Source organism: Tyto alba, unplaced genomic scaffold (assembly GCF_018691265.1).
Source record: "Tyto alba isolate M040663 unplaced genomic scaffold, T.alba_DEE_v4.0 Super-Scaffold_42, whole genome shotgun sequence".
Lineage (NCBI taxonomy): Eukaryota > Metazoa > Chordata > Aves > Strigiformes > Tytonidae > Tyto > Tyto alba.
This window is the reverse complement of record NW_024881318.1, coordinates 40,298,266-40,324,482: the sequence shown is the minus strand read 5'-3', so window position 1 is coordinate 40,324,482 and position 26,217 is coordinate 40,298,266. Positions and strand designations below refer to the sequence as shown.

General features: G+C 39.9%; 1 protein-coding gene across 2 annotated transcripts in view; it reads right to left on the bottom strand.

The window, feature by feature from the left end:
* The window catches only part of ADAMTSL1 (ADAMTS like 1), a 206,780-nt gene that overhangs the window by 44,036 nt on the left and 136,527 nt on the right, over window positions 1-26,217 (bottom strand). For both annotated transcript variants that reach the window (XM_033003851.2, XM_033003852.2), the window contains 5 exons: window positions 17,551-17,761; window positions 11,564-11,743; window positions 9,506-9,659; window positions 6,995-8,135; window positions 19-146 (listed from right to left, as the gene is read on the bottom strand). In XM_033003851.2, coding sequence (XP_032859742.1) covers window positions 19-146; window positions 6,995-8,135; window positions 9,506-9,659; window positions 11,564-11,743; window positions 17,551-17,761 — 1,814 coding nt within the window. The remainder of the gene's footprint in view (window positions 1-18; window positions 147-6,994; window positions 8,136-9,505; window positions 9,660-11,563; window positions 11,744-17,550; window positions 17,762-26,217) is intronic.

Here is a 26,217-nt window from a genome sequence, read left to right as displayed (position 1 = left end):
GACGAAGTGAACTATTACCTGCTAGAGTGACAGCAATGGAGACAGAATCAGATCCCAGGGCATTGGATGCATTGCAAGCATAGAAACCCACATCAGCTTCCACAGGCGCTAGTATCTGTAAGGAATCATCAGGCTGAAGTAGCATCCTGGAATGAAAAATCCAGAAAGAAAGATGTAACAGCCTCTTAGTTTGTGTAAGCATGAATACATTTACTGGGATTTTTTCAGGTTTAGGTAATTTTTTACAGTTCAGACCTTTAGGTTATATTTTAAATGCTATTAAGAAATTTAAAGTCTTATATAGAGACTTCTAAATTAAATTTTAGTTTCATTCCCAGTTCTTCTACTGCTGATATGTGTATTAGAGAAAGATTGCTGAGTACTTTGGACATCTGCCCATGGTTTGTGAAACCTCCTCTGCTGTGTCACTTCCTGTATGATGTTGAATGAGTTGCTGTCATCGTTTGAGCCTACTCAGCAGCTAAACGCCCCGCAGTCGCTCAGCCACCCTCCCCCACTTGAGAATGGGGAGGGAATTGGAGGGGCAAAGGGAGACTCGCGGGTTGAGATAAAAACAGTTTAATAACAGTAACAGAACAATACACTGACAGCAGTATCAGCAGGTAATGTACCATACAGCTGCTCACCACCCACCCACCAACTGACTGACACCCGGCTGCTGATCCCGAACACAAAGGCCCCACAGCCACACTCCAGGAAGTGAGAGCCCCTCCCAGCCCACTTCTGCCTTTATATAGGGAGCACAATGTCACATGACATGGACTATCGGCCAATCTGGGCCCAGCACTCCAGCTGTGCTCCCCCCGCCCCCCGCACACAGGCAAGGGCTCTCATACCTGGAGAGCCTCTGGGGTCTCAGTGTGCTGCAGCACTCCTCCAGCTACCAAAACAAACATGAATTCTATTCCAGCCTGAACCAGGACAGTTGCCTAGGCTCCCTGTCTCCCAGTTCTGCGAAGTAGGAGTAGCAATAGTAAAGAAAAAGCCAAATTATTGCAAGGGAAAAATAATGAAACCTGCAGAAGCTAGGTGGAAAGAAGTGAAGTGAACCACAGGCTCAGTGTGAAAGACTGAAATAGACTCCAAATTCTTTGATTGATGGGTAGCTTGTACAAACTCAGCAGTCTCGCTGCCCCTAATCGTCAGTGAAGACAGAGAGGAATCCTTAGCTCCCCCTTTGGCTGAACCAACTGTTTCTCTCCTCTACCAGTAAGAGTATCCTACTGTGATCTCAGTGTACAGTCCATGGTTAAATGGGATGAATATGACCTTAGAGGTCTTATGAACTGCTTATTTTCACATTCTGGTTTTGCAATGGTATAACTCCATCCGGTCTTGATGTATACCTGTTTAAGCAAGAATTCAGTCCATGGGCTCCTGTCCATCCTTAGGTATCCTTATTTTCAGCACAGTGTATTTAATTAGTACTCTTCCTTTCTCTTAATTTTTTTAGCTGAAACTGTTGATAGAACCTAATGATAAATTACTTTTCTCATCAGCAACTTTCAGTAGCTGTTTTACGTAAACTCTTAGTTGAGGTTGTGATTGACAGTGGCAAAGGTGAAAGGGAGGGAGAGATACTTCTGTAAAACACATGGAACAGAAGTCTGCTCACAGATCCTGGAAGTGATGAGTTTCTTTCCACTCCCACCCCCTCAGTAAAAACTGATGTCTCATGCACCAAAAAGCAACAGATACTTCATCTTGTACAACACTGTGGGTGATAGATATCTAAACCAAACCAGATTAGGGCCACCCATCAAAATCTGTTATAGGAAAAAATCCAGAGTTAAATTATTTTTTGACCATTTTTTGAGTATTTATTATTATTATTATTATTATTATTATTAATTATTATTATTAATTATTATTATTATTATTAAAAAAGGAAAGAGCTGCCTTTTGTCATCCAAGTTTTGCGAGTGCCTAGAAAAATGCAAATTTGCAAAACAAACATTAATAATTTTTTAATTGCCTCTTTGCTTTCACAGCAAAAAAACCCCAAAACCCAAAAACAGTGGTTGAAGGAATTCCCTCCCCACTTCTACTTTCAAGGATCTTTTCTTTCTTACCGCTTAGTCATAAACAGGGCAGACTTCTAGTTAGCCAATGCTAACAGTGCTAGCAGCTAAGACATTTCTTTACTTGCAAAACTACTGTTACTGTGCATCAATACCTCACACGTACATTTTTCAGTTTAACAGTGACTGGTTCAATCTCTACATGGAACTCATTAGTTTCAGAATTTGTCTCAAATTATACTAGCGTATAACAGTTAAAAGTTGTGTGCATTCTGCCTGCATGTGTGCAAATGCAGTCTGTAGGCTGAGCAGTCAGTCCTACATCAAACTAACACCTATAACCTCCTGAAAAGGTTTTTAGAAATGCTTCTGTCACCTAAATGTTGAGGAAAGAGCTTGCTTAATATTTCATGTTGTAAAACACGCGGGATTATAATTTGTTTGTTGTTAATCAACTCTGCTGATGTAAATCTCTCTTTCTCAGTTTAAATCATCTCAAGATCCAGCACAAATATTTTTAGGAATAGAAATAGGCCAGGTAGATAACTGCTTTTTTTTTAAAAAATAAACTCCAATGGAGCTCTATCTTTCTATCTTTGCAATCCAAGTTTTAATGTCCTTCTCTAGAAACAAAGTCAATGGTCTCTTCTTTTTAATAATTCTTTCTGGGTTTTGTGTGTCACAGTTTGGCATAGCTGCTTTTCCTGAAAGCATATCTTTTATTATCCTTCTTTGTATAGAATGATTTTGGCTGGATTCCCTACTTGCTCATAGATTGTTATTTTTGTTAGGTATTGGGTTGCTTGTCAGTGGTGAAGAAAATGCCAGCTGTAGCAATTCTTTCTGTCAGCAGCATGTCTTCAGAATCTCATTTATGGACTTAAAATAATACAGTTCAATGTTTAATCAGTCTCATCTCAGTTACTCCACACTGCATTGTCTCCAAGACAAAAATGTATTTTACAGGACCTATATTATTGCATAATTCAGATGGCACCTCACAAACACCTAATTCTATCACCTACTGTTTACATTCTGTTTCATGTCCATTTATAAAATACCTTTCTGTTTTAGAAAAGTTGAATTATCAAGTACCAACAGGTTCCCAGTGTTGGAAATTACAGCGTACTTGGAAGGCTTACTAAACAATGCATAAATCCCTCAAAGACTTTTCACTTTTAAAATTGATTCATAAGGAAGTTTTGTTTGTTTGTTTATTTTTTACAAAACATTTGCCATTATTTACAGAATTCTCCAGACTTTGCTATATATCAGGCTCTGAAACTGCGCTCAAAACCCATGCTGACACTTCAACCTTAGGAGAGAGTATGGATACTCATATTAAACATGCACTTGGGCTGAATATGAATATGACAAGGATCTTTTACTGGAACCACATAGATATTTTCAACTGCTGCAGCTTTTTGTGTCATATGTTTTCATTCTACTGAGTAACTGAAAACAAACACTTTTTTAGGGCCTGTGTTATATCTTTTTGTGACAGTACCTGGACTAAAGCTAAAAAAAATTGTGACAGTACCTAGACTAAAGCTAAATAAATTAGTTTTTGCAGGTGGAGCTATGTAGTAGCAGTCATAAATACTTTTAGGTGGATGGATGGAACTGCTCATGGAAGGGGGCAATGGGAATAGAGCCATTCGTCGCTACATTACTGGTCCAGACAAAAACCATGGCCACTATGCATGAAAGTGAGTGCCTTTATCTCAGTATTCAGTAATGCACAATACAGATAGCTATCATCCAACTTAAAATCAGAAGACTACACTCTAAAAATCACAATACAAACCAGATACAACCAGAATCTCGGTATACTCAGTAGGGCATGAGCTGAGGGACTTCAGCACAACTCTCTGACCTTTTTCACAAAAAGTCTCTCTGATACTGGTACAGGAAGGCCTATGCATATTAATTTTCTTATTCCCATTAAGAGAGAGGTGGGCTGGAAACTGGTTTCTCTTCTCCATTCAGTGGCTGGCAAAGTATGAAGAATGCAAACTACACAGCTGAAAGACATCTCAAGCATACCAAACACCACCACATGCAGATAGCCTTGCAGTTTACAGCAGCACACTGTGAGACTGCTTAAACTGTGGCTTTCATTTACACAGCTGATTGTCAGCCAGCAAGAGCATTCTGAGCCAAAACCAGAATACTGCTGTTAAGAGCCCAGCAAAACATCCACAACCCAATTTTTATATGCACCATGATTTCTAAACTTCCATTAACTCCAAAGCTACATATGCTGAATATCTCTGAAGCCCAGAACTCTGCTCATTTTCTCCTGCACCCATCAACCTGGAGGAACCATAAATGATGAGTTCAGAAGGAAGTTCATAAAGTGGAAACTGCCTCAACCGCTATTAACTGGTAAATAAACTATTCTTCCTTGAGTCTTTCCAATAGAAATTTTGAGCAGATATACTTGCCTGACAATGCAGAAATACAATACAGTATTTAAGGCTATTTCAGCCAAACTGAATGGAAAAAAAAAAAAGTTGAAAGGCATCATAAAATTAAAAAATATAAAATCCAAACTAAAATTTCAGAAATTGTAAGACTGTTTTACTGTCAAATAAATGAATCTTCCTGTTGTTACACCGTGGCTGCTTGTGTGTTGTGAGATAAACTTGCAATTTTCTCATGAGTGTATGGAACAAAAAAGGGGCCCAAACAATAGGCCACAAACCAAGGTTGACTTCTGAGTGAATTCCCCAACCAGCAACCAGCATCTTATCAGCGTGAAAATGCAACCCTAGGAACAATCCCTGGGAACTATAAGCAAACAACAGGAAGTAACTATAAATCCCAAATGTAAAGAAAACCAGAAACTCCTCAGACGTGCCCGGATCCTGGCCAGATCTGGACATGCCAGAGTGAGGCATGTCAATCTACCAGCTATCTCTCGTGCATTTTGTATAGACTTGTTTGTTAAACTGTATAAAAGCCGGACCCTCTCACAGCACAGATGCAGACCTCACCTACGAGTGGACGCACTGCGTAGGACTTCCCAATTGCCGGGAAAGGCTCTCTGACCCTTCGCTGTGACGGGGCTCCCCAGCTGATGCACGGGTCTGGATGATGGTAAAGTAGGAGGGCAATTGGTGATGGATCTTTCTTAATCACTATAGCTAGCTTTATGTAGTAATGACTAGGTGCATTACCTTGCTTATTCTTTCTGCTGCTTTAAACTAAAGGAAAATAAGCCTATTTCTTTAGCTTGGTGTCTGTGTCCTTTGTGTTAACCCTGTCAACTGGCAAAACAGTGTAGTGTCCAGCATTCACAACACATGGACTTTATGTAACCTCCATTCCTTTTCAAGCATACCATAAAAATCACAGTCATTTCAAGTAGAGAAAAAAAACACAACACCTTAATGGCACAATTCCAACAGGATGTAACCACTGGCACTAAAAATCTATATATGAATCTTTTGGGGGGCCATGATATTTTCACAGGAATATGGCCAAATAAAGGGATACTATAGGCCCAAATCTTGATTAAGACTGCATGTGATTTCTACAAGAGATACATTCTTGCTCTTAGTGTCCCCTCCCCCTGAAAAAGTTATCATTTTTTTGTGTGAAACCTAATTTACCTACTAGCTTTCAGACACAGAGAGAGAGACAAGAACCAGGAAATTCAGTACATTAGAGAAAACGATTTTTGAGTGATTCAGTTGCCAAAGTGATAAAGGAACTAGTAAACTAATTGTATAAATATACAGAAGGACCATTTGTACCTGCATCAAGATCTTACTGGATGATCCACAGACACCACACTGGAAATTAATTTTTGCCTTGACTCCATCTTTTTTCATTTCCCAAGTTGACCTCATGACTAAATTCAGATGTCTTAACTGAGGCCAGTATCTTGTGCAGAAGGAGCTGCTAGCAAATCCCTGGACTATTGTGTTGTACCATGTTAGTTAATATAACTGCCTCTTACACTGTCTGTCTATCCTTATATACCACTTTCTCACAGAATAGAACCGAAATATAAAATCTCTAGTACACACATGGAAAAAATGTATGTTATCAACAGTTAAGCATATAATTAGCACTGAAAATAGTCTCTTTTTGTGTGCCCTTGCACACAAATCAATAATGTGGAGTGATAGGCAGGTAAAGGCTACCTGAAGTAAAACCAGCATAGTTTCTGTGGTACACTGATAAAAGTGCTTTGTTACTCAAGTTCTCAGGCTACATGTCGGGCCAGAACACTGGAGTTTGAACAGATGGTGATGCACCAACTCACATTAGCAGACTGATGTTTAGAGATCAGTGTGTTGAGATGACAGCATAGCTGCAAATAGCCATGAAGTATGGTTCCACAGCTTCCAGTCTTTTATCAGAACATACAAAGTGAATGGTGATGGTAATGCCCCCTGAGGTTTATTTTGGGGCGGTTTCACACACAGATACATGTGTGAAAGGCAGAAGCCTCACTTCCTCCATCTTCTTCTACAACCATGTCAGACAGACCCTGCTGGAGCATTGTGAGAAATGCAATTCATATCTCCAACAGAGGATAATAGTGATAATCAATAATCCATTTTCCTATTGCAAAACCAGCCTTCATAGAAGAAACTTCTACCTTCACATGGGAAAATATATTAAGGATCTCAGCCTCCAGATATGGAGTGCTCTGTTGACTGCATTAGGCACTTATCTACTTTACAAACTCTTCTTTTTACTTACTGAAAGAGAAGTAAAGCTCATGTTAGCAACACCAGGCTGACCCAGCATCCAGACTTTGCTGAAGAGTTACAGTGCCCTGTTTACCACTTCATGTATGTTAGCCATTCTTTCTGCTAAGAAATGAGACTACAGCAAAATATGGTTTTGTCCATGGGACTGACAGGCAGTAAAACATGGAAACTGACGAGTCAAAATATCAAATACTTTCTTAAAAGTTGAATAATATGTTTTACCTATCATTGTATTTCACCTCCTCTCCATTCTTAGACCAGCTGATGGTGGGCTTTGGGTTTCCCGCCGCTTCGCAATGAAGTAGCACGCTCAGTGTGCCACCGGCTAAAACCACTGTCTGTCCCAGGTGGGTAACAACCTCTGAAGCAGAAAGCTGTTGTGCTGCTGAAATCTTTCGAAGAATTGCAGGCTTTTGATGAGGTCTGCCCAAGCCATTTGACATATCTACAGAGGTGGGAAGAAATGTTTCAGCGGATGATGTCCTCAGGGAGCTGGTAAATCCAGAAACGTGTCTGTGGAGAGGGTACTCCACCAAGGTTGAATCTACTCCTCTCCTTGATGCTTTGAAGACAGATCCTTGGTGCTCCAAGTGGCTCTTGAAAACCTCGTGAGCCAGCTGCACAACAAGCTGCTCAGAGTAGACATCTTTAAGCTCCTCAGGCTGATGAGACAAATTCCTTATGATATCGTCCAAGCGTTTCTGCTCTGTGACCATAGTAAATGGCAGGTTATACTCCTGGCTCTGGTCCTCCTCTGAGGATGCATTTCTGTCGGTGGACTCCTGGGCTTCCCAGGACTCCAGATCTTCCCCTGGCCAGCTCCTGTGCTGTAGAAGCCTTGAGACAATGTCGTCATACCACCTGCTGGGGTCAGCAAGGTGTCCTCGCTTTTCAGGCTTGCTCCCGTTGAAAAGAATCCCATTGATATGTTTCTCCTCTGTTCGCAAGGCTTCATTTAAACTGGCCTTTCTCATGGCCTCTTCCTCCCTAATAACAGTTGGCTGCCCAGCAATGATCTTCTTGTTGCTTCCAATAAGTTTAACTACAAAATGCTCCTGGGCTGGCCCTGCCATGCAGGTGTATGTCCCAGTGTCTGAAGGCTTCAAATGATGGATTTTTATGTACCCATAGGGTACAATGGTGATGTGAGCTGAGCTGACAAGCCTCTTGTCATTCTTCTCCCAAATGATCATTGATTTTTGGAACCTCCTTGTGGGGCATCGAAGAATAACAGATGTTTTGGGCAGCAGGTAGGCATACCCACCCACAATAAAGTGTAGCTTCTTTTGCTTCCTTGTCTGGATGTAAACTTTCTTTATGGCCATAATATGGGGGCTTTCCTTATGAGCTGGTCTGTTGTGCCCTGGAATATCATTAATACTATTAGTATGTCATACTGTTAAACCAAACAAGCAGTTTACTTTGGTGCTGGCAGCATTTGACCCATTAGACAGTAATGGGAGAAACTGGACACCAGATGCTGAACATTAAGTTGGAGCACTCAAAATAAGAGGAATAACAAGGTGCGCTTTAGGAATGCAGAATTAGACCCACCCAGGGAACATGCAGAATTAGACCCACCCAGGGAACATGCAGAAACCATACACCCAGGGATAAAATCTTTATGGAGTGAGAAAACTTGAGTGGATATGTAGTTCTTGTTACTAAAGTATTTAAACTGAGATTGTTGCTTAGTAAATACATTGAAAAAACAAATGTTTATCATCCAAACCCTCATAGGCAAAATGATCTTGCAGCTTACATCAGTAAGGAAGAGTGAAGTGCTGCTACCTCAGGCAGTAATTTGAACAGAATTAAACTGTCTGGACTACGTTTACAAACACAGTAAATACTATTAAAGTGCACTAGTTCAGTGTGTCCTTCCAGTTTCCAGATCTCTACAACAAAGATCTTTGTTATGAAGCACTAAATAAAACAGCAATACCTATTATTCTACTAATTATGATACTAATAATAGGTATATTATTAGCAAATACCATGCAACGTTTGGACTCAGCATTGGATCTAAACGTCAGATCTTTTCTCCCTGACATACCCAACATTTAAAAGTTTCAGAGTTCATAGTTTTAAGCCAAAGATAGGCTGAATTTTGAACTTTTGCATATCCAGTTGGCTTACTGTAAGCCAGGGAAGGGCACACAGGGAGACTACCACTGTTGTGAAGGGCAAAAACAAATGCATGAAATACCAACATAAAATACATCTAACTTATGTTGCATGGTTCATTAGAAATCTCGGGTCATTGACAGTTCTGAGTGGCATGATGAAATAATAAATTTTTAAGTGATCTTCAAAAAAATCCCTTAGCAACCATTTTCTTTGCAGCTGTTCTAGCAGATAGTTTATTTGTGGCTGCGCTCAGGCTCCTGTGCTATATTTCTGAGCCTCTATATTCCAGTTGTGACATTTAGATCTAGATTTGGGTCAGAATTTTGAACCCGTTCTTCCAGAAACTAGTAGCTCCCTTCCAGCACATTGGCTCAGACTCAGCTCCAACAATAAAATTTATAGCTTGCATCCACTGACTTGCCTTATAGCTAAACAAAGCATACTTGTTCACAGACAGAAAAACTCAGCAGCAGCAGCTACTCTGCAAGACCGAGTAACACTATATCAAGAGATGGTTATGGAGCAGGTGACAGCACAGATTTCTTAGTGATGATCATCCAAGCCCTCTTTTGCCAGACACTCCCAAGCATCTTTTCCACTTACTTGCACAGGTGCCTAGTGCACAGGGCCTGATCAAGGATGAGAATGGCAAAGGTGGGCACAGTGAGGAATTGATGGTAACAAATCCCTCGGTTTTCCGCATCTTTCTGCAAATGGCATTTCGACTCTGAATGCCCTCTCCACAGCTCACTGAACACTAGGAACAGAATAAGAAACATTAGGAACCAGGTGTATTAAATGCAAAAGGGTGTTCCTTGTCACATACAACCCCTCATCTCCCATATCCACATTGCATACTCATACCATAGTACAGATCATTTACAGCTTTCAAAATACCACAGTGGAATAAAGCAGAGCAGCACCTGGCCATTCAGTTATAAACAGTGCAGGCACAATATGGAGATGAAATAACAGGTCTTTTCTGACCTTTGAGGCTTTGAATCATCCCATGCTCCCTTTTTCACTATTTTCCTCTTGAATGGTGTCCCTTGTTTTAGTGGTACTGTGCTACAGTATAAAGCTGTCTTTGCACTTAGTTCCTGTATGTCTGTGTCTGCTGGCTGGAAAAACTCCGGCTCATAGCCAGGAGCAGGCCATGTTGAGTTGCGCTTCACATACATCCTGTTCTGCTAAAATCTGGCCTAAACATAATCTTTGAGCTTTACTGTTGCAGATCTATTAGAAATAATAAATGGATGAATGTTTCAGATTCCAATGAGTTACCGCAGCCTGGTAGTTACTCGAAGTGGCTTACACAAAAGAGTATAAATCTGCTAATACCAGACTGTGGTGCTCAATGCACAAGTGGGCATTGTTCGGTGGAATTTAGCATGCCTGTTTTATATCATGTTTATTTATACAGCATCACAGAAAGTGAGAATACAGGCAGTTCCACTGTACTGGAACCCAGGAAGCAGTTTGTAAAGGTGTCTGAAAGTTGCTGTAAAGTTGGTAGCACAAAGATACACAAGCACTTATGTTACATGTAGGTGCAAAACCAGAAGCCTTTAATTGAAGAAGAGCAAAAACATGGCAGCCTTTAATTAAAATGGGGAGGAGAAAGTGAAGTCATACTTGATTTTTGTAAGTGCCAATACCCAAATATGTGAGTTCTATGAATGTCAACATAAACCACGTAGCAAGTTCTTGTGAAAGAGGATACATTAGGAATAGAATTACCATCTTCACTGCCAGAATGGCTACGTGTGTTCTGGCAGTAGACTTCATGAGAACATCCACTTATTTGAGTAAAATTTCAAGAGAGATGAGCATATGAAGGCTGCAGGTGGGGCAGGTCTGTGAGCTGTCAGGTGTTTCTTTCACAATTAAGACAATTTCCACCTCTTTTTATGAATGGGAACTGGGAGAGTGGGGGCAGAGATTGCAAGTTGGGGACAGATTTTCATGCTTTGTAGCATTAAAAGGTCAAATTATACTGTCATAAGTATAAAGGGAAATTTTCTTAAGACATATGGGGAGAAGAAGGGAGCCTGGGGAAGTGCAAGAGACTTCAGTAGAGTGAGGTTTTTTGCAATCCCCTAAAAACTGAAGGAAAAAAGTAGCTAGCTAACATCTCAAAAGTGGTGTCCTAAAATGAAAGAGGCTTGGTGTCTGTAATGATGTGACTATAATAGACTGTAGGAATCCTTTCTCTTCTCTGCATCATAAGGAAATTTTGGAGTGGCCTCAAGAGGAAAAGACTATTGACATCAGAACAGCCAGGCTTTAGGAAGAAAAAAGCATTTACCTTGGAGAAGTAAACATTACTCTTCACTGATGCCTTGGATGAACATATGTATAGGCATTGACAGAGGCAGGGATTTATTGTTTTGAACATGGCTTGTGTTTACATCAAAAGTGAGGTCATAATGGTTTGCCTGGATAGCTGAATCACATCTGTGGAAGCAATCTTTCAAAGAGGAACGTTGATCTAGTGATCACATCCCCTATCAGGGGAAGGTAAGGTAAGGACAGATTACAGGACAAAACTGGGCATAACACGCTTTGTGAAGTCTGAGCTCATTCGGCTCTTCTATCCCACGTGACTGAGGAACTTCATCACCAAGAAAAGCACAATATTAATGCACACAAATAGCATACCTGTGTCCAGTCAGAGAGAAGCCACTCATTGGGACAATCCTCATTTTTACAGGCTTCTTGGGTAACTGGTCTTGGCATGGAGCAGAAGGTTTCTGGCAGCTCTAACAAGCTTCCATCTGCCAGGCGCTGCTTACAAAGTATATCTCGCTTCTGGATACCACTGCCACATGTCTGTGAACACTGTGGGAAATGAGAGTCAACCACCTTACCTCGCACTTGCACTATGGCAACTTGCAGCAAAAATTACTTGTGAATTTGGGAAGAAATCAACTCTCAGCTTTGGCCAAATGGAAAATGTAAAAAAAATATTTCAGAGACATCAAAGTTGACTTCTTTTTAAAATGTCAGAAATATTCTGGAAAGTGGAAGCAGCTTATTTTGCTAATATTTAGAAAAACTGCTTCAGTATTTCTAACATGTTCCATTTTCAGGTGTTTGTACAAAAGACACAGAAACAATGGGTCAGAATTGCAGTATTGAGGTGGAAAAGTTGTCATTTCCTGTAACTACCAACTGGAAAAAATAAACGTTTGCATATGATATGGCTGATCCACATTCTAACATCTCTGCCTGAGCTCTGACTGTGCTACTGACAGTGCCAGAGAGAGTGGAAAAGTCTTCTCCAGCATTAGATAATTCAAGACCTTTGTTTACAGGATTTGATTATACATATTAGATAACAGTAGCTGTGAACTAAATAGTTAGCTTGAACTAAATACTCAAATTTAGCTTGTTAAAAAAAGGTTTGCAGTAGCAAGAAAAACAAATGGAATTTTAAGAGTGTGATAAATAAAAATTTCTCCAGTTTATCACTTTGTTTTTATTTCCTCCTGTAATTTTCTCACTTCCAGTTTTTGACCTGCATGAGTTCTATTGCTAGCACAGCTCAAAACTTAACTGTCCAGCCCAGAATTCCTGTTCTTGAAGACTTCTTGCACTATGGCAGTTCTCTAATTTTTAATTCATGCAAAAGCTGTATATCAGCTGCAATCTGCTGTAAGTCTCAGTAACTGGTTTATAAGGTTAATATAATAAAACATAAAATACCCACGTAGCCCTTTTATATTTACAACTGTCATGACAGCAGTGTCTACTCTTTCCAAAAGGTAAGAAGGAAGGTTTATTTGAGTCAAAGTAAATTGGGATGATTAATATCCAGAGAACTCACCTCCCCTCTCTCTTTAATGTAAATATCCCTCTCTGTCCATTTTCTACTCAAGCAGAGCAGGAAATTTTGAACAAGCAGATTTAATAGCTTTCCTGAATAATCTTTGTAAATTTGTTTTTTTTTCAGTTCTTTTTCCCAAGGATCTTTTTCTTGAGGCTGGTAACAGGCTCCCTGTTTTTCTGCTCAGTCCAGACAGCTCAACTCATTTCTCCCTTCTTCTAGCAAAGAAGTGGGAGCTTGCACTATACTGACATGACCAGGAGTTGCTTATAGCTTGAAACATAGGATTTATGCGTGAGGAGCAGAAAGCCATATGAAGAAGTATAACAATGTATATTCAAGCAGTAAAAAAATGACTGAGCAAATCTTGCAGTCATAAAAGGCCCTTCTCTCTTAGATAGAGGGAGCTGCATAAACTTTAATGATAGCCTGATTACTTAGGATATACATTTTCCTTGAAAGGCAGAAAGGAAGTGCAGAAAGACATATTTATACTCAATTTGCTTTGCTCTCTAATGAGTAAAACTTGCTTTTCTCCTACTTACTTAGAATGCTACAAAACTCAAAGTCTTCCAAAAAATTGAACAAGTAAAACAACACTTTAGTTTTCAACAAGAGAAAACATTTATCAACCTTTAATTCAAGGACAATACATTCCTGAGGAGAGAGTAAATCAAGAAAAATATGAATAAAAGTATTATTTCAAGACAGCCTAAGGACTGTCATCATATAGCAGAGCCAATATGGGTTAGGCACTGTATGAATACAACAAAAGCATGTTCCTTCTGTCAGTCAATCAGATCCCAGGAAATCTTCCTGCCCTTCCATCACTATCAGATAAAAGAGTAAAACAAAACAGATCTTTTCTTGCTTCTTGCCCTTCAGTCACTTACATAGCTTTGTTCTGTGAAGAATAAATTGCTACTCAACACCAAACTCTATTGCTAAGTGTCAGAGAGAGCCAAATGCAGTAATGAGATTCCCCCTAGTCTGCAGGAATGCTCTCCTAGGACAGTCCTGGATTATTGCACTGGAACTGTGTCTGCACCTGTATTTTACCTCTGGAGCCTTCACTACTTTGGGATCTTTGCTGTTTTTTCTCTAGTGGAAGCTTCCAGCACTCACATTTTTCCAAGAAAGGGGGTAATCCATGGTATCAATGTCTGCTTGTATTTACAGGCAATATGAAACAGTATTTTTTAGAGGATCCTCATTCAGACATATCCCATCTGAATAACTTGCTATCTCTGCTGTTCAGAAAGATCTCACAGCAGTTGCAACAGAGAAAGGTGCTTGTATCACAGGTTGGTTTCACCTTGCCCACTCAGGTAGGTAAAATGTGGCTGTTTGAACTATGTCTATACTACTACTCCCCACAGCTTCTGAGCAGAGCCAAGCCCGATATCCCCTGACATTCCTTTATAGGGGATCTGGGACTTTGCCAGGGTATCAACTTCCAGAGTGGCATCTTCCCACCCTGGTCTCTGATTATGGCTAGTTCAACAATTAGCTTAAGCAAACATGAGGCAAGGCTGACACCAAGGAAGGCAACATATACACCCAGTTCTGCTAGCCAGTCATTCCTGGTTTTGTGCTGCCTTTTCCCAAATGGTGATGTAAGCATTTGTGTGGCTGCATAGTGAACCAGAGTGGAAAATTAATCTAGTCTAAAGGTAATTATATTGCTGGTTAGCTTTAACTAAGACCACTGTGTGATTGCGCAGCACTTCTGGAGATAAAAGTGAGTGGGTGCTATAAGGGCAAGAAAGAGATTGCTGAAGCAGCTATTTTCTCCTTTTGTAGAAGTGCTGGCATATGTCGCCCTAAACTGCTGGTGGAACTCTGGCCTTGGCTTCCCTCACAGCAGTCATTGTTTTGGTGTCTGTTCTGCTCATACAATAGTCTGTAAACAATAATTAACACAAAGAATTGATAGTCACTGTTGAAAGCAGAGAGGGAAAGTGGGCCATCTCTCTGCCTCAGCACATGCCTATGAGCATCTATGAAAATGCATACAATGCACAGGATTCAGGCAAAACCACTATTTCCATTGTTTGGGAGGCAGGAAAGCTGGTCTCTTTTCAAACTTGTGGAAAAAAAAAAAAGCCATTATTAATGAAAACTAAAAGGGCTAGGCAACTATCGCTCAGCATCATAACTGTTACCAGTTTGGGGCAGTAGCTGAATGTTTGAAAGGATGTAATTTTATGGTCAGTCTTGCTTACAGGGACAATTGAAGGAGGGGTTGGACGACCCCTCAGCTCTCCTAGGTGATTTGATTTTGCACTGCCTTCTGCTCAAGGTGATGGGAATACATCAGTACAGATTTTGGCCTCACTCTTGAAATGAATTCTCTGCTATGGCTTTACAGTAATATAAAGCATCTACAAAGGGAGTAAACATTTTTCTCTCAGCAGGTCTTCCAGTTGCTTTCTATGATGCTTGAAGATTTAGAAAGGACTTTTACAATATGGAGAAAAAATAGATAGGAAAATATCTGAAAACGTTACCAATTTTCCCATACTGAATTTGTTGTCAAGCCATTGCTCTAATTATCTTTGGAGCAACGATAGCACCAAGAAGCTAAAAAAGAATTCTGGGACTGAGGCTGTGGCACTTATTCAGTAATAAAACAAAAGAGGATGAAGATTTGCTAGTGGATGTCTATCATTTGAGGTCTACAGAGTAGATATTTATAGAGCTTTGCAAAAATTAAAGCTTATATCCACCTTCCTCCAGAAGCACACTACTGCAAAGAAGATAAACAACCTAATGGATTTAGCTAAGTAACAGAACTATTTAAAAATAAATAGTCTTGAATCTGTAAAGAGGTATTTTAAAAATCTTATAATTATTGTGTGTTTATCTGCCAGGAATACTGGGGCTTCTAATGGCATTTAATTTGGACAACTCCTCCTCAACAAGCGTAAAAGGCCGTAGAAGAGAAAACACTGATCATTGCCGTTTAAATCTTTGTTTGCTTGTTTGGTTGAAACTATTGTGAGAGAGTGCTCTGAAAAGCACAATGAACTGCACAGATTAGAGCAAAGAAATGGCTTCAGACCAGGCTGTGTGGAGAACAGATGTTACCCTGTAGTGTTGGTGAAGCTTTAAAGGACCTTCCTTAGAGTGAGGAAGGCACCTTCCCACAAGGCACACCATCTCCCCATATGTGGGGAACCCTCAGGGATTTGGGGGGAGGAGAGGTGTTGTGGGTCCCTTAATACAAGGAAAGAAATCCTCCTGCAGGATTTCTTCTGCTGGAGGGCTCTGTTGCTGCTCTGCTTCATGTCTGGAGCTTGCCTCCAGGAGAAGTCAGCCACTCACATACTGTCCAAATGGTCTTTTCACTCACACATCCCAGGAGCCAACAGCTGTAATAATTCCTAAGTGCAATGCACTGGTCTGATGGTGCAGGTTTTCACACGGCGGTTATCCATAGGAAACCTGCATGACACTGAACTGCAAGGCCTGGTTTACTTACAGGGTGGAAATAACTGTAGAAAGGTTGGTGTTGTAAAGGAGGAAGACAGACGTCTTTAAAAAATGAGAGAATGGAAATTAATTTTTTCTTGCACTAAACTTATCTAAGTAGAGGCAGAAGACAGTAGGTAGAGAAGTACACTTTTTTTGTGTTGTTTTCTCCTGGTGAAAGGTAAGCACAGGAAATATTCAGTGCCCATGTAGTGAGGAGCTACATACACAGCTGGCCAGCCTGAAGAGCCTGTGGATGCACAGAAGAGCTGTAACGTGACCTTCTTTAAGCTGCAGCAATGAATTGCAGCACAGGTTCTCTCTCTCCACCCAGCCCAGAAAAGTCAGCAGCTAACACAAAAGGTGTGAACTAAGCAGTTTGATTCAATTCCTGATTAATAAGCTTGCTAAAATCTTAATACTTAATAAAGCTCCCTCCTCCCTAAGATCTGCTACAGCTTTCGAAAAGACAACATATTTGAGTGTCCCTGAGCAGATTAAAAAATGTCTAAAACATTACTTTAGACAGGTGGATATACGCGTGTTTACACTGTTGAGGAAGTTGTTCAAATCTTTAAAAAAAATCCTGTTTGGAAATTGCTCAAGCAGTGACTATTTTGTTACCATTCTAGAGTGGCCTATAGTTAATGGTCATTTTTAGCAGAAAGTCAGTTTTTTGGCATGCTGTAACGTATGTCTCTCCTGAGACAAATAATCTTGCAGAAAATTGCTTTCTGTAAGAAATGTGGCCAATTATAAGATTTTTAACGAGCACAGTCACACCTTCTAATATATCCTAACTTTCAAATGCTTGACTTTATTAAGTTTTGTATTATTAGAATACTGTTTTTTATTCACAAATATAGCATTTATGTATGACTCTCCCAAAGGGAGAGTGTCTAACACTCATTTGTGACTCTGAAGGATGAGGAGTGTTTCTTGTGCTAAACTAAATTTTTATTTGAGAATATACAGAATATCCAACACACTTTAGAGATTCTCTCCTCCTTTGTCCTTTGTATTCCTAGAAACCTTGGCATTGCTAACCCAAATCCACTCACTGTAACTGACCATCATATTCCAGATATTTTTGTCTAGAATCTATAGCCAGCTGTTAAGAGTTCCCAGTAACTTTGCATTAGAAGTAGATATAGTAATTATTTACCTCTGAAAATTCTAATGAATTTTTTTAAAACAGCAAAAAGGCACACTTTTTCTGTTTTTTAATGTCTCATTGGAATTATCAATGAATCCTCTCAATGGGCTAGACCAAAATGGTACATTGATAAAGGATGAAAAGACTACTCTTAGCAGTCTTAAAATGAGATTACAAATACATTCTTACCTCTTGCCATTCTGTAGGATACCAGGACGGTGGGCAGTCAAAGCGATTACAGGCTTGAACGAGGGATGGCTTAGGTTTATAGCAAAATTCATCTGCCAAAATCACAGTCTCATTAGTCTCTCTTGATAGTAGATGAGAGCAGAAGACATCTCGTGTTTGCAGTCCAACTCCACAGGTAAGACTGCAGGTGCTCCATTTCCTAATCTCCCATCTGTGAAGGGGTCAGGACAGAAAATCTTAAACACAGAATAAAAACACCTTAATTATTCTCATTTTATACTGGCAGATGGAGTGAAGAAGCAGTAAATGAAAAGGGATTTTCCTCTGATCACCATCACCCTTCTTGTAATTGCAGCATGAGGCTAAGAATATTTCTTGTTCCTCTGCATTTTCAGTTTTTGTCAAAAGCTCTGGGTCTTCAAGTCTTTGGGACTCCTGCAATATCACAGGAATAGTTTCGTGTCCTAAATTAAAAGTTTTTGGTGTGCAGGAGCCTGGACAATGTATTTCAAGATTGAATGGATTTAATTAGTTGGGTTATTTCCCGTCTTTAACAAAACAAATGAAGATATTAACCAAGTCCATCAAGGGAATGTATCAGTGAATTTCTGTGCAGGAATTTCTTTCAGAAAATTGATCCAGTTGTGGTGTTCTTGACTGACTTTTCCTTGTTGTGGAGGTAGGGAGTGCTAGAGCCTTTAGAGATGCAACAGGAGAGCAGGGAGATCCTCTTCAGTCCCTGGGTGAACACCTGTCACTGAGCCACTCTCCTCTGAGCTAGCTATATAAATCCTGCATCAACAGGATTGTTGATAACTGAATTTAAGTGTTCATCACATTAAAACCAAATTTCTGCTGTTTGAGCTCTATTCAATACAACCGCTATTTCTATCAGCCATATACAGAAAATTGCTTAAAATATAGGTTTTCCACTATTGTACTCCACTAGAAGGCTCTCTACTACATTTCAGAGGCATGCAGAAATGTGTACACAAAAAAATCCTTTACTCAGAATATCAGAAAATAGTCTTCCCATCAACTTTAAGCAAAACTCTACACTGACCTGGACATACTCCCACATCCAAAATGAATGTATGAGAGCCAGATACTGCCACTTTTACTAATTGTGAAGAATAGCTTCCTCTCCTGCATGATGTTGTTGAAACTGACTGCTGGGGGAGTAAATTAAACATTCAGGACAAGGAAGACTCAGAGAACCTGCCCTTGAAGAAAACAAAGCCAGGCAGAAACTATAGGGACTGACTATGAAGAAAGACACCCTCAGGCTCCAAGCAGGATGGAGGCAGACAATGAAGGAAAGTTATGAAACATGTCAGAAGCATGAACCAGAATTTGTGGAAGAAGCAGAAGAAAAACACTCTGAGAGTCTGAGATCAGCAGTCAACTGAAACTTCACAGCTCATTTAAAATGCATCATGTTAGCACACATTATGGGAATAATCATTCAAGGTTGTGCCATCCTACAGTCATGGAACAGTTCTAATTTCTCTATTTCATAAAGTTGTTTTGAGCATTTGTTCCCACCCTCTCAGTAACACCCATAACAAATTGAAACTGCTAGTAGGTAAGAAATATTTTTATCTCCCTAGATGACCATGCTGATGGACCAAAAATCTGTATTGGTCCCCTTCTGTGCTCCATTTGCTAATGACATTCTTTGATTTTCTAACAAGAAGGGATATGTCCTGAGCATCACTGTCGGCACTAACAACACTGTAATTTCCTTTTAGACAGTAGCCTTAGCTATGCTAGTAACAATGACAAAAATCTGTTTAACCCATTCTAACAATTAACACATCTTGCATATTGAATTAGAAGTTACCATCATCACTTTCCAGGCCGTAATACACTGAAGGCCACTAAAGCCTGATACGTGTAGCAGGAGTTATTTAGCAGTGGAATAGGAGTGACATCTGGCAGTTGGTCAAGCTAATCTGGAGTATGTTCTCCATATGAATGATCTTGGGGGTGAGGTCTTCTCATATTTCCCCATAAAATTTTCAGTCAGAATTAACATGGATATCAGCTACCCTTCAGTTTTGGCACAATCTAAAATAAGATATTTGAGTAGGTGCTGAAAAGAAGGCATTTTCTTATTTCAGAATTTATTTTGATACATGGTTAGTTGCCAGGGTTTCTTCTATTCAAGTGATGGTAATAGCTGTTGCCTCCAGCAACTCATTGTTTGTTACTGGTATAAGTACACAATGTTTCTGTTGGCAGTTCACATCTCAGTGGCTATCAGGACACATAAATTATTTGGACATCTTGGCTTATGCAGAAGAAACTATCTGCTTCTTCTTCAAAAAAAAAAAAAAAAAAAAACAAACCCGCTGTGTTTCAGTAAAAAGAAAGGATTTGTTTTTCCAGATTTTGAAATTTCTGTTGCAGGTTGAATCTGTTGCCTTACCCGTAACATTAGTTTGTTCACAATTCTTTCCAGCTGCTTTAAACAGGATATTCCTTAGAGGTGCTCAGTAAATATAAGGTCAAATTACAAATTACAAGTACCCTTGTACTTTCATAGTCCCCAGTGGCTTTTACAGGCTTTCATAGATAGAAAGTAAAGAACATAAAGTAGACCAGAGACATGCAAAATGGAGTACGGATGTGCACGTGACTGAAACCATAAATGATATATGTGATTGGCAGAATTTCAAAGTCCTAAAAAACACAGAGAAGATCAGTGATAGTCTTACAGAATAGAATCACAGGGCTGTAGAATTATTTTATAATAGCTACAGGTGCTTGAAACACTTTGAACTAATATCCTACTAAATTTACAATTTAGTTTTCAAACTACTTGTACTGTTGGAAAAAATATATATTTTTTTAAAATACTGCTTTTATGTAGTAACAGTTTTACATTTACTGTAGAGTGTTATGTGACATTAACTGAAATAATTCCTGTCATTTCATATGGTCATTATCTGTGCATTCCTCTGTCTCTTTTTGTTTTGGGTATTTTGACTATACTGAATGTCCTACATGTACCTGACAATATCAGAATTAAAAATCAAGTAGGAAATAATTATATACTTTAAAAAGTGAATATGGTAGTTGCAGGATCAAACTAAGGGAACCTTGTGCAAGTGGAACTGTCATCTTTGTGAGCTGATGGTGGTTGTTAAGGTACAAATGTCAGGAAAAATCTGCATACTTGCTAGTTTACAGCCCAGGTGAAAGTCATAGGTTTGGTACTCTCTGTATTGTTTCCCAGAGCCCAATGAAGAGATTACGCGGTTTTCATCTGAAACATTCTTTTTATCCCTCCTTCTTTGTCCTCCACAAGTGCCCAAAGTTATACTAATATGTAGAAACAGAATAAAAAATCTTTTAGCCTTTCTTACAGCAGGACTTTGGCACATCCATGCCACTAAACTCCTGGCTTGTAACTCTAGGTCTATCAGTTCATTAGTTGCCTGTTTCCAGATCCTAAATACCTAACTAGTGGTTATATATTTAAGCACAAACTAAACTTTCACAATATTTCAACTACTGTACTTCATAAACAACAGAATTCAAAAGGTTTTCATGCTCTGCAGAGGCTGACATACATATAATATGAGGAGTATTTTAACTCATTGAAGGAAAACTATATTAACACAGAACCACAGAGACATTTAGAGGTGGTTAACAGAGAGGAATATAACAGGAAAAAGGCAGTTCATAGGGCTGGATATGTTGAAATGGATATGTGTGTATTAGTGATATATGTATTAGAATACACATACATGCACATTTTCCAAATGAACATAAATGAAAAGAAGTTTCCACTGGAAATGTATAGGGAGCAGAGGATGGTCCCAAAATACAGCTTATTTCAAGTATCATCACAAATTCAGAATACAAAACTGATCACAGAAATTTTTTACTTTCTAAATGAACAATTTCCAGCAGACTGTTGTGATGCCTTAGTAGCTTTTTTTAGAGTTGGTGAAGTATATGAATACATACAATGCAAATGAATATAGGCAAACTGAGCAGTGACCCTGATCTGAATGCTCAAGGCAATGGTTTTCATTTAGGTTTTCTTATACACAATGCTAAAGGTGTGGTCTAAACACTGGACATAAATTCATGAAACACTCAATCAACCTGAGCACTAAATTTCCTGCACTTCCAGAAACTATAAACTAACAAAATGGATTAGTAATGGTGGCCTGGTTTGGGCTGGAATAGAGTTAGTGTTTCTTCTTGGTAGCTAGAACATTGCTGTTTTCGATACAGTATGGGGTCTGGTATGAGAAGAATTCTGATAGCACACTGATGTTTTCAATTGTTGCTGAGCTTTCAAGGACTCTCCAAGTCCCCATGTCCTGCCTGTACGCAGGTACACAAAGAGCAGGGAGGGAGTGTAGCCAGAGCACTGGACCCAAATTGGTTAATGAAATATTCCATATCATGTGACATCATGTTCACTATATAGAGGACAGGTGGCTGGGAAGGGGCTCTCTCTCACATCCTGGATTGTGATTGCAGGATCTTGGTATTTTGGGATCGCTAGCCAGGAACATGCTGGGTATCAGTCAGCAGGTGGTGAGCAACTACATTGTGCACTGCCCATTTATACTTTCTATTATAGTCACTGCTTTATTTTATTACCATTATTAAACTGTTTTTATATAAACCTGTGAGTCTCCTTTTAGCCATCCTAATCCCTCCCCCATTCCCAGGTGGGGAGGCTGGACGAGCGGCTGAGTGGTGTTTGGCTGCTGACCAAGTTCAAACCATGACAGTCTTTTTTGGCACACAACATGGGGCAGAAGGATGTGATTTGATAAGGATATTAATTGGGAGAGGTAGGGGGAAAAACACAGACTGAACTCTGTTGGTGGAATGATCTTTGGAATTTCTGTAGTTGTAATTGTGGGGAAGTTTTTTTCTGGTGTGGTGAAGGAACTAGGTGTGAATTTTGTGTATTGTGCCTCAGTATTTTGTCAATGTTATTTTTATTTTGGTGTGGAAAGGTTTTTTTCCTATTTCAGTTGGGTTCTGTTCTCTTTTTGTTCTGATATTGATGCATATACAATCTTCTGTAGTGAATGTGGATTCTCATGATAATTCTTAAATGTGTGATTTACAGAGGTGAGGGGTGGAATGTCCTGGGTTTGAGTGAGTGGTGGGGTTTTTTTTGGTAGTAGGGGAGGGGGCTATAGGGGCGGCCCCCTGTGAGATGCTTCTCAAAGCTCCCTCGGCTCCACGTCAGACAGTCCTCTGCACCAAGGCTGAGCCAATCAGCTGCAGCTCTGCGATAACATGTTTAAGAAGGGACATGGTGAGGCGGAGTCATACTTGTGAGGAGGAGTTGCGACAACAGCATGAACACCAAAGTCAGTGGAGGAACGGAGGAAGAAAGGAGGGGGGAGGTGTGCCAGAGCAGAGACCCCCCTGTATCCTGTGGTGAGACAGCAGGGTGGACTCTCCTGCCACCCATGAAGGTTTATGGTGGATCAGGCACTGATTTATGGCCTGTGAGGGGCCCCACATGGACAATTAAGGTGGTTACCCAAAGTCAGCTGGGACCCACTGGGAAGAAGTAGCCCCTACTGTTGTAGTTTGGCACTGGGAGAATTGCAGCATGTGGGGCTGTCCCATGCTGGAGCAGCCTGGGAAGGGCTGCAGCCCATGGGAGGGACACCAGTTGGAGAAAGTTTGTGGAGGACTGTCTTCCGTGAGAGGGGGACCACGCTGGAGTAGGGGGAAAAAGTTTTAGAAGCACCCCCACTGAAGATGGAAGAAGTGGCAGCACTGAATGCACCCCCCATTCCCTGCCCCTGCACCACTGTGGGGAGGAGGTAGAGATATTGGGAGCAGAGCTGAGCCCGGGAAGAAGGGAGTGGTGAGCGGGGGGGGGAGGGCGGGAAGGTCGTCTCAAGATGTGATAATGGGTCTCACTGTCCTACTCTGTTAAGTGTTGTTTTTGGTGTCTGTATTAAATCTATGTTATTTTTTTCTTCCCCTAAGGAGTCTACCTTTTGCCTGTGACCATAATGGGTTATTTACCCCTCCCTGTCTTATCTCAATTCCCAAGCTTGGCTTGTTTTCCCCTTGTCAGTGCTGGGGTGAAGGGGGGAGTGAGCAGCTGTGTGGTGCTCAATTGCTCTCTGAGCTCAAAGCACGACAAATGGACAGATTTTAGTAACAGAAAAACATCAGTTAGGAAATCTAACAGTCAGTTCATATTATGAATTAAACAATCTGTAATATATTAATAATTTTAAAAATGAAAATTTTCATTTCAAAAGGGCCAATGAGAAACTGCAATTTTCTGGAACATTGTCATTAAATAAATTAGGCTTGACAAAGCAGTGCTTATGCATGTGCTTAACCTCAGGTAACAAGCAATTTCCACAAGTAATCACGGTGAGTATGTTTTAAAATGAGAATACTTCAAGATCCTTTAAAAAAAAGAAAGAGAACAACCGTGAAGCTCCAGTTGCCAGAAAAGGCCCAATAATCTGAAAATCTTGATTTCCAGCACAATTATTCTACATCATTAATATAAGTCTGAAAACATTAGAGACACTCTCAAAAAACAGCTTAACCATGCTATCTCTAATAAGGGAAATTATCTTGACATAGTTAACAAAAATCTTGCCTGCAAACCCTAAATTAAACTTTATCACACTATAATGAGTTTCAAGTTTTGTGAGCATCCATATATTCAACTAGAATATAGCCTGGGTATTTGTGATTAACTTCAAGTTGTTTAAAATGGAAAGAAAAAAGCTTCTAACATGTAACATGAGTATGAACTTCTAAATAGCTCTATACATTTAATTTTAATTAGAAATTAATTTTCTTCTTTCTAGTAACAGAACAGAAAGTATCAATGCCATATTGCGCCCAAGCAGTTCAGATGAAGAACTGAAGGATCAAGTGAGCAGGACCTTGCTCCTGGCTCTTTGTTGAATTCCAGAGGTGACTGAGACCAGAACTGCTAAAACATGAGCTAGCCTGTATGTGAATATATCCTTTGAGTCCAATGGGAACACTCAAATGATGGGCTGGATCATACTCTTCTTCCACATGTGTCTCAACTTCACATTTGTAAAATTGTAACAATACTGGTTTTTCCTCTTGAACTTCATCCATGTTATCTGCTTAGATTGTGGTCCCACAGCAGGCATGATCTCTTACTCTGTCTTTATCTACTGCCTAGCACAAGGGGCGTGACAGGAGCCTTTAGGTATCAGCGTGTTATGAGTAACAACAGGGTCAACAATGCACTGTTGCCCCAGTTTTGAAATGACCCTCTCATTGCTGCAATAACTGGAGCCCACATAATAGTTCTGCTATCTGGGTAGACCAGAGAGCAGCATCATCTAGTATGCAGCTTCTCATGGCAGGAGAAGCTGCTAGAATTAGAGTTGTTGCCCCAGTGAACCCACAAGCCTTCAGAACAAAGCACTCTCACACCCCAATAGTCAGTCTGGAAAAAGTAAATGATGTAGGTAGAACTTGAAAAATGTAGTCTTGAGCCAAAGCACTATGGAGCCAACAGCTTTGAATCAGCCTCTATATGCACAGTATATATGGTAAAACCTAAAGTATTCTAAGCTGTTAGGTGTTATAAGTAAGGAATATTTTCTAGTGATATATGATTCCATCCTGACAGAATCCCTTCAAGCACTGCCAAGAAAACTGAACACTGCACAGGAAAAGTAAATACCCTTCTACACAAAGACCTCCCAAACTAGTCCTAAAAAAAATTAGATTATTGTCATTTTTATGTGGTTAAACCATATGAAAGTGATACAAAAGAACTCCTCTTATTTCTAAAATAAACATTCATCAGTGTGGAGAGAGGTTTGCCTGGAAGTGCCTTACTTAACATCTGACACCTGCCTGCATAGAGAGGTTCCTCAGTGTAAAAGGTCTGGGTAACAGCTGTGTATATGCACATGCAACAGACTAAGTAAATCACATACTATGTCAATACTGGCTTCCTCTTGTCCTCTGTCAACCTGTGAATCCTTCATTGGACCCTGCAGACTGTGAAGTCTACTCAGGGCCCATACATCTCCTCCTTTCCTTTTCTCTTATTGATCTGGAGCTGTGTTTGTGGCATATCTTCCTGTTCCACAGGTGTGAAAGGCTTTCTTGAGGCTCCTTTAGCAGATTTATTGTGGGTTGAGTCATTATCCTCAGTGTCAGATCTTATATACCTTCCAGGATGTGATCTTAAACTTTGGACAGCAGATGGAGTTACTGCCAATCCTGTTTGGGGTGCATACTTTCCTGCAGTGAAGCTACAGGACTGAGATGAGGACTCCCAGGTCAGTTCCTGGCTTCATAATCTAACTGAACTCAAAGAAAAGGGCACAAAAGGTAAGAATTTAACTACAACTAATTTTTCATTCAACTGTTAAATCACTCACAGTAAAATCAGACTGCTCCTTTGAAGTGAAATATGAGAGCTAAGAACTCCATCTATGTGTTTAAATATGGATCTGAGTCTCTAGGAAGTGATCTTTCTTCTGTTATGGTTCAGTTCATGTTAGAACATTACAAATATACATACAGTATACACACACCTCAGAGGAAAACCGAGATCTAACTAAGCTTTGAAAAAGTTAATACTCGATTAAAAAAAATAAAAATAAAAAGGTAAAGTACTTTCAAATTAGCAGCAGCAGCAAC